Source organism: Nicotiana tomentosiformis, chromosome 12, assembly GCF_000390325.3.
Source record: "Nicotiana tomentosiformis chromosome 12, ASM39032v3, whole genome shotgun sequence".
Taxonomy (NCBI): domain Eukaryota; kingdom Viridiplantae; phylum Streptophyta; class Magnoliopsida; order Solanales; family Solanaceae; genus Nicotiana; species Nicotiana tomentosiformis.
In genome coordinates this window covers 74637694-74646804 of record NC_090823.1, presented here as the reverse complement: position 1 = coordinate 74646804, position 9111 = coordinate 74637694, and the positions used below count along the sequence as shown (strand labels likewise).

Genomic DNA, 9111 nt, shown 5'->3' with positions numbered 1-9111 from the left:
ACGAACTGGGTAAGTTTACCAGAACTTGTAAATGTAATCATGAAATTTACGTGTTTACATCAAACTAATCAATAAAACTCAGCGATTAAAAATTAAAATGAGAGTGCATATAACTTCACCATAGTTAAGTTAAAAATATATTTATGAAAGACAAATATCTTACATATTTATTGATTTGATATAAATAGCGATGTCTATACAAATTATTTAGGGAAAAACTTTTTATACACTCAATGATATGCATCAAAGCAATAAGTACATAACAAGTGTCTTTTGCATAAGATATAGCATCTTATCGTTAATAAATGTAGATTCTCACATCAATATATAAATTAATTGTGATAAATTAATATAATTTTGTACATGCAACGTTTCGTGCAAGCTTTTTCCCTACTTACCACTATCTCTTATTTTTTTTCTCTTCATGTTGCAGCTTTGCATTATAGTGGGTGTACTTTTGACTCTTACATCTCCCATTGGTGGATTATTGAGTATCATCAAATCAGCCAAGACTTATCGCTTCTACACCTGATCGATATGGCCAATTTGAGTTTTTAGATGTTAAATTATGTGCTATATCCTGCCTGTTTATTGCAAGGCAGAGATGCAGAATTTTAGGATAATTCTTTCAGTTTCAGAAGAGCTATTATATATGGAAGTTTGCTAAAGTTTGAATTGTAATTTTTGGACAATTGAACTGTTTTTCTAATCAAAGTTCCATCACAGGGATAGAGGAGTTAGGCCAGACTCCAACATACGTATTCCAAAAATCACAATTACATGAAGGAGGATATAAACCTTGACCTCAATTACAAAGTATAGATTGGTGGAACCCAATCTAGTTTGTCGTTGATCACAAAGAATTCTTTGAGAGTTGAGGACACCTCCTTACAAGTTGGATAGTTCATATCATACATAACTACATACAATCTAGTCATAAGCACTCTAAGCAATGTATTGTCAAGAGATATCATCATTAACAACAAAATGATTTCTTTTGGGCTCGAATCGAAAATTTGGTAAATCATCTTGTTCTAACTTCATTGAAGCCCTAACATTTCTATGTAGTGAAACAACTTCATTGAAGATAACATAATTATGTGAGTTTACTCCTAGGTTCGCAAGTTGATCTGCGACCATGTTGCCTTCTCTAAATGCGTGTGTAAACTTAAAATCTCCAGTCGTAATTACCTCCCAAATCTGCTCAATAATATGTTTGATTTGCCAAGAAGGTCTATACCATCTTTCTATTAATCATATTGACAGTAAACATTGAATCGGATTCCATATGAACTTTCAAAAAACCAGAATTACTACATAAACTTAATGCCATGCAATAGTGCCTTGGCTTCTATTAAACTGGCCATAGAATTCTGCAAAAGCCTTCATCATGTTGCCGTGATGATCACTTATGATACCCCCTCCTCCTGCTGAACCAAGATTACATTTGTTGCACCCATCAACATTCAATTTTACCCAACCTCTATCGGGTTTGTTCCATTTAATAGCCTGGGAGTGAATAGAAAGTTGTAACTTCTCCACATACTTACACTTGTCGATCCAGAGTTGTGAAAGTTTTAGACTAGGGAACTAACAGTTAAGGATTAATGTTAAGCACTTTGAGATGATGATATGCCACCCTGACATGGATTTATTATCAAACTTTGCTGCATATCTGTTCAACCATATTTTTCAACAAATCATAGACGGTATACATTGGAGTAACACTGAGTGAACTCCATTTCTTTCTTTAGCTAACCACCAATTCATGATGGTTTGTCTTAGATTACCAGTGCTAAATCAAAGCCCAAAAAATAATTACGTATGAAGAACCAAACCTGTCTAGCAATTTGGCTATCTCTAAATATATGGGACATTGTTTCCTCCTGTGTCTAGTACAACAACTACAAACAGAAGGGATTAGAATCCCAATTTTCTTAATTGCATCATGTCACAACCCAAAATCCTAACCTATCGTGGTACTAGGCAAGCCGACCTTTCGAAATAATTCCAACACCTTTAATAGAAATGAATTAAAGCAGTTTTAATAATAAAAGTTCTAATAAAACAGGGATAGAAACCCAAAACACAATGCGGAAGTTCCCAACTATCGGCGTGTCACAGAGTACATGAGCATCTATACATCACAAGTCTATAATATATTGTCTATGATAGTCTAAAATTAAATACAATAAACGGAAAGATAGGAATAGAGTGACAAGGTCTACGAAACGCCGGGCAGTTACCTTGGGGCTTGGAATCTCCAAAAGATCAACTGTGCGATAGAATCAACACCCACCATGTCCGGAATACCTGGATCTGCACACGAAGTGCAGGATGTAGCTTAAGTACAACCAACTCAGTAATTAACAATACTAAATAAAGAATTGAAAGTAGTGACGAGCTTCACAGTTATAGTCCAATTACAGTAATTTCAACATAGGAAGGTAGGCATGCTTTCAAGTTTGACAATTAAGACCAAAACAGTAAATTCATGTCAAGTTCAACTAAAACAGAAGATAATATCTCTCAGAAATTTCAAGACAGTGATATATGACAGCTGAAGTGCAAAAATAATGAAGTCAATGCATCCTCTCAGAGCAACAGTCACTCAGTCCTCCCATTCACTCCAACCTCACATTCACTCTTTGCTCACAGTCACTCATTTCTCTCAATCACTCAGCACCCGGCACTCGGCACTCAGTAGGTACATGCGCTCACTGGGGATGTGTACAGACTCCGGAGTTTAGCCCAAGCACTATAACAATCCAATCATGGCATACCTCAGTGAAACATGTTTCAGCGTGCAACCCGATCCCATAAACATCCTCACAATCAGGCCCTCGGCCTCACTCAGTCATCAACCTCTCCAGTCTCTCAGGCTCTCAGAAATCATAATAAGCAGCCCAAATAGCAATAATATGATGCATCAATGATGAACAATAGAGACTAAGATGTATTATACGAGTATAATTGTGACTGAGTACAAAACAACAATTTAGCAGATAATTCAATATGTACACGACCTCTATGGGTCCCTACAGTGCCAACACATAGTCTAAACATGATTGCTAACATGATTTGTGGTTCAATTTCTCTAATATATGAAAAATGTATAGACAACAACAGATTACTCAATTACACAATTCCATGGAATTTGACCAAGTCACAATTCTTACGGTGCACGCCCACACGCCCATCACCTAGCATGTGTGTCACCTCAAAACCAAATACATGACACATAATACGGGGTTTCGTACGCTCAGAACCAAATTTAGAACTGTTACTTACCTCAATCCAAGAAAATCTCTACTCCAATACACTCTTTCCTCGCGAAACGGCCTCTGAATGCCTCGAATCTTGCCTCACAAACCCTTGTTTTAATAAGCTGCCCAGCACTTCCGCTTCTGCGGCGTCGTAGAAGCGACATCACACACGCATCTGCAGCTCATTCCGCTCCTGCGGTCCCTCACTCCGCTTTTGTGTACTCGCTTCTGCGAGAACCCAAGTCGTATCTGCCGACCAAGCCCATCTGCCCAGTTTCGCTTTTGCGGTTCCCCTGCCGCATCTACGGTCACGCAGATGCAGAACTCACTATCGCACCCGCACGCCTTCCGCTTCTGCGCACCTCTCTCCGCACATGCGGCCACGCAGGTGCTGAAAACTCCTCACACATGCGACCCCCTGCACACTCTCCTCCAACTCGCACCTGCACAAGCCAGCCCGCACCTGCGATCAAAGCTCTGCAGGTGCAGTTACACCGGTAGAGGTCCAACTTCAGCAATCACTCAACTTCAACTTTTGATCCGTTAACCATCCGGAATCAACCCGAGGCCCCCGGGACCTCAACTAAACATGCCAACAAGTCCTAAAACCTCATACGAACTTAGTCGAGCCCTCAAATCACATCAAACAACTTCAAAAACACGAATCGCACCCCAATTCAAGCCTATTGAAACTAGGGAAATTCAACTTCTACAAACGACGACGAAACTTATCAAAACACGTCCGATTAACCCCAAATTTTGCACACAAGTCACAAATGACATTACGGACCTACTCCAACTTCCGAAATTGGAATTTGACCCCAATATCAAAAAGTCCATTCCCGGTCAAACTTTCAAAAAATTTAATTTTTGCCATTTCAAGCCTAATTCCACTACGGATCTCCAAATCATAATCCAGACACACTCATAAGTCCAAAATCACCCAACAGAGCTAACGGAACCATCAAAACTTCATTCCGAAGTTGTTTAATCATAGATCAACAACCGGTTAATTATTTTAACTTAAGCTTACAACTTTAAGACTGAGTGTCTCATTTCATTCTGAATTCACTCCGAACCCAAACCAACTATCCCAACAAGTCACATAATAGCTATAAATTACAAAATGAGCAGTAAATGGGGAAACGGGGCTACAACTCTCAAAAAGACCGGCTGGGTCGTTACATCCCCCCCTCCCCTAAACAAACGTTCGTCCTCGAACGAGTCTAGGAATATACCTAGAGTCTCAAATAGGTGTGGATATCTGCTCCGCATCTCCCGCTCGGTCTCCCAAGTAGCCTCCTCAACTGGCTGACCTCTCCACTGCACCTTCACCGAAGCTATGTCCTTTGACCTTAACTTTCGAACCTATCGATCCAAAATGACCATCGGTTCCACATCATAAGTCAGATCACCATCCAACTAAACTGTGCCGAAATCCAAAACATGAGACGGATCGCCAACATACATTCGGAGCATAGAAACATGAAATACTGGATGCTCATTAGACAAACTACGTGGCAAGGCAAGCTTGTAAGCCACCTCTCCAATCCTCTGAAGTACCTCAAATGGCCTAATATATCGAGGGCTCAACTTGCCCTTTTTATCGAACCTCATAATACCCTTCATGGGTGAAACCTTGAGCAGAACCTTCTCCCCAACCATGTAAGAAACATCACGGACCTTCCTGTCGGCATAAATCTTCTGTCTAAACTGCGTCGTGCGAAGCCGATCCTGAATCAATTTAAACTTGTCCAAAGCATCCTGAACCAAGTCAGTACCCAATAGCCTAGTCCCACCCAGCTCAAACCAACCCACAAGAGATCTACACCATCTCCCATACAAAGCCTCATATGGAGCCATCTGAATACTCGACTGGTAGTTGTTGTTGTAGGTAAACACCGCGAGCGGCAGAAACTGATCCCATGAACCCCCAAAATCAATGACACAAGCGCGTAGCATGTCCTCCAATATCTGAATAGTGCGCTCGGACTGTCTGTCCATCTGAGGGTGAAACGATGAGCTCAACTCAACCTGGGTACCCAACTCTCGCTTCACGTCTCTCCAAAACTGTGTGCCTCGATCTGAAATGATGGACACTGGCACGCCGTGGAGGCAGACAATCTCTCGGATGTAAATCGCAGCCAACCGCTCTGAAGAATAAGTAGTCCTAACAGGAATGAAGTGCGCGGACTTGGTTAGCCGATTCACAATCACCCAAATAGCATCGAACTTTCTCGAAGTCCGTGGGAGGCCAACTACAAAATCCATGGTGATCCGCTCCCATTTCCATTCTGGAATCTCTAACCTCTGAAGCAATCCGCCCGGTCTCTGATGCTCATACTTCACCTGCTGACAGTTGAGGCACCGAGCTACAAACCCCACTATATCCTTTTTCATTCTTTTCCACCAATAATGGTGCCTCAAGTCCTGATACATCTTTGTGGCACCCAGATGAATGGAGAACCGCAAACTGTGGGCCTCCTCAAGAATCAACTCATGTAGCCCATCCACATTAGACACAGAAATCTGACCTTGCATCCTCAATACTCCATCATCCCCAATAGTAACATCTCTGGAATCACCATGCTGAACCGTGTCCTTAAGGACAAGTAAATGGGAATCATCATACTGACGCTCTCTAATGCGATCATATAAGGAAGACCGAGAAACTATACAAGCTAGAACCCGACTGGTATCCGAAACATCTAATCTCACGAACTGGTTGGCCAAGGCCTGAACATCAACTGCAACAGGTCTCTCACCAACATGAATGAATGCAAGGCTACCCATACTCACCGCCTTTCTACTCAAGGCATCGGCCACCACATTATCCTTCCCGGGATAATCCAAAATAGTGATATCATAGTCCTTTAGTAGCTCCAACCATCTCCGCTGCCTCAAATTTAGATCTTTCTATTTGAACAAGTGCTGGAGACACCGATGATCTGTAAACACGTCACAAGACACACCGTAGAGATAATGCCTCCAAATCTTCAATGGATGAACAATGGCAGCTAACTCCAAATCGTGGACAGGGTAGTTCTTCTCATGGGGCTTCAAATGATGCGAAGCATAAGAAATCACTCTACGCTCCTGCATCAAAACACATCCAATACCAATCCGAGAAGCAACACAATACACTGTATAAGAGCCTGAAGCTGAAGGTACAATTAGAACTGGAGGTGTAGTCAAGGCGGTCTTTAGCTTCTAAAAGCTCTGCTCACACTCATCCGTCCACTTGAAAATAGCACCCTTTTGGGTCAATTTGGTCAAAGGCAATGCGATAGACGAGAAACCCTCCATGAAATGACGATAATAACTGGCCAAGCAGAGAAAGTTCTGAATCTCCGTAGCTGAGAATGGTCCGGGCCAACTCTGAACCGCCTCTATCTTCTTCGGATCCACCTGAATACCCTCACTGGACACCACGTGCCCCAAGAACGCCACCGAACTAAGCCAAAACTCACATTTGGAGAACTTAGCATAAAGCTTCTCCTCCCTCAACCGCTGCAACACAATCCTCAAATGCTGGGCATGTTCCTCCTGGCTACGAGAGTACACCAGGATATCATCAATGAACAATATGAAAAACGAGTCGAGATAAGGCTAAAATACACTGTTCATGAGATGCATGAATGTTACCGGGGGGTGGTCAGCCCAAAAGACATCATGGGGAACTCATAATGACCATAACGAGTCCTAAATGTTGTCTTTAGAATATCTGAGTCCCGAATCTTCAACTGGTGATACCCAGACCTCAAGTCAATCTTAGAGAACACCCTCGCTCCTTGAAGCTGGTCAAATAGATCAACAATGCACGACAAATAATACTTGTTCTTGATTGTAACTTTGTTCAACTGCTTGTAATCAATGCACATCCACATATTACCATCCTTCTTATTCACAAACAGTATGGGTGCACCCCAAGGCGACACATTGGGCCTAATAAACCCCTTATCAAGAAGTTCCTGAAGTTGCTCGTTCAATTCCTTCAACTTAGTTAGTGCCATATGATACGGTGGAATAAAAATGGGTTGAGTGCCCGTCACTAAGTCAATATGAAAGTCAATATCCCTGTCGGGCAGCATGCCTGACAGGTCTACATGAAACACATCTAGAAAATCTTGTACCATCGGAACAGAATCAATAGTAGGAGTATCAGCACCAACATCCCTCAAAAAGGTCAAATAAGATAAACAACCCTTCCCAACCATCTGCTGGGAACATAGTCTAAAGAACCTCTCCACTCAAACCTTCGCAACCCCGGCATCGCCAATGTCACGGTCTTAGCGTGACAATCCAGAATAGTATGACATGGAGACAACCAATCCATACCCAAGATCACATCGAAGTCAACCATACTAAGCAATAAAAGATCAACTCTAGTCTTCAATCCCTCAATAGTCACTACACACGACCGATACACACGGTCCATAACAATAGTATCGCCTACCAGCGTAGATACATGAACATATGAAACTAAGGACTCACGAGGAATATCCAGATAATGAGCAAAATACGATGATACATACGGTCTGGAAAGAATACCTGTGATCACTGCATCGGAAGCAACAATATTTGGTCTGGAAAGAATAACATAGAATCGGTCCTGGCCTCCACCTGATCGGCCTCCCCCTCTTGGGCGACCCCTAAATGACTGAGCCCCACCCCGAACTGGTTGGGCGGGCGGTGAAGTGACCAGTGCTGAAGTCACAACCTGACTCCTCTGTTATACTGGGCCTTCCGAGTGACGAGGACACTGCCTCCACATATGTCCAAACTCCCCGCACTCAAAGTAACTCCCCGGTACTGGTGGTGGTGGGGACTGAATCGGGCCCCAAGAACCATAATAACCGCTAGAAGCACCCGGTGCAGATGAACCCTAAACTGAAGGAGCACGGGACAAACTCTGGGCTGGAAGGGCACTAGGCGATGAGTGACCTGATGAGTATTGTATGAACCATAGTTGGATGATGCACCACGGTGAACTGGACGAGCCGTCTAAGCATGCTTGTAAGGACGACCCCTACCGTGGTAGAACTGACCTCCAGAAGGAACACTGCTGAAACCACCCGATCCACGAGCCCTCTTGGACTCCCTCTCTCCATGCTCCTGGCTACGGACCATCTCTATTTGTCGAGCAATATCCACCACCTCATCAAAGGTAGCACCAGACACCCTCTCCCGAGTTATAAGCAACCGCAACTGATATGTGAGGCCATCAATGAACCTCCTAATCCTCTCCTTATTAGTGGGAACCAACCAAACTGCGTGATGAGCCAACTCAGAAAACCTTATCTCGTACTGCATCACAGACATGCCCTCATGTCGTAACCGCTCAAACTGTTTGCGCAGCTCCTCTCTGCAAGACTGTAACACGAATATCTCCAAGAAGAGAACGGAGAACTCTTGCCATGAAAGTGGTGCTGCATCGACCGGCATGCGCCTCTTATAAGCCTCTCACCATCTGAAGGCAGCCCCAATAAACTGAAAAGTAGTGAACGAGACCCCACTGGTCTCCAGAATACCTACAGTGCGAAGAATCCGCTGGCACTTATCCAAGAAACCCCGGGTATCCTCTGACTCAGCACCGCTAAATGATGGAGGCTGAAGTCTCCTAAATCTATCAAGTCTCCTCTGCTCATCATCAGTCATAACGGGGACCACCGGGGCCTGAGTAGCTGCAATCGGTTGGGCTGGTAGTACCCCCAGTTTCTGAAGTCCCTACATCACCTGCTCTGGAGTATGGGCAGTGGAGGTATGAGTCCCTCCCCAGCCTGAGAAGTGGCTAGTGCGGCCTGAGTCGAAACCACCTGAGCAAGGTCAGTGCAAACAGTCAATA

General features: G+C 43.4%; 1 protein-coding gene across 1 annotated transcript; it reads right to left on the bottom strand.

The window, feature by feature from the left end:
* Positions 1 to 8270: 8270 nt before the first annotated feature.
* LOC138902876 (uncharacterized) lies at positions 8271 to 8711 on the bottom strand. The gene has a single exon (XM_070190778.1). It carries the CDS (start codon positions 8709 to 8711, stop codon positions 8271 to 8273), a length of 441 nt encoding a protein of 146 aa, XP_070046879.1.
* Positions 8712 to 9111: the final 400 nt, after the last annotated feature.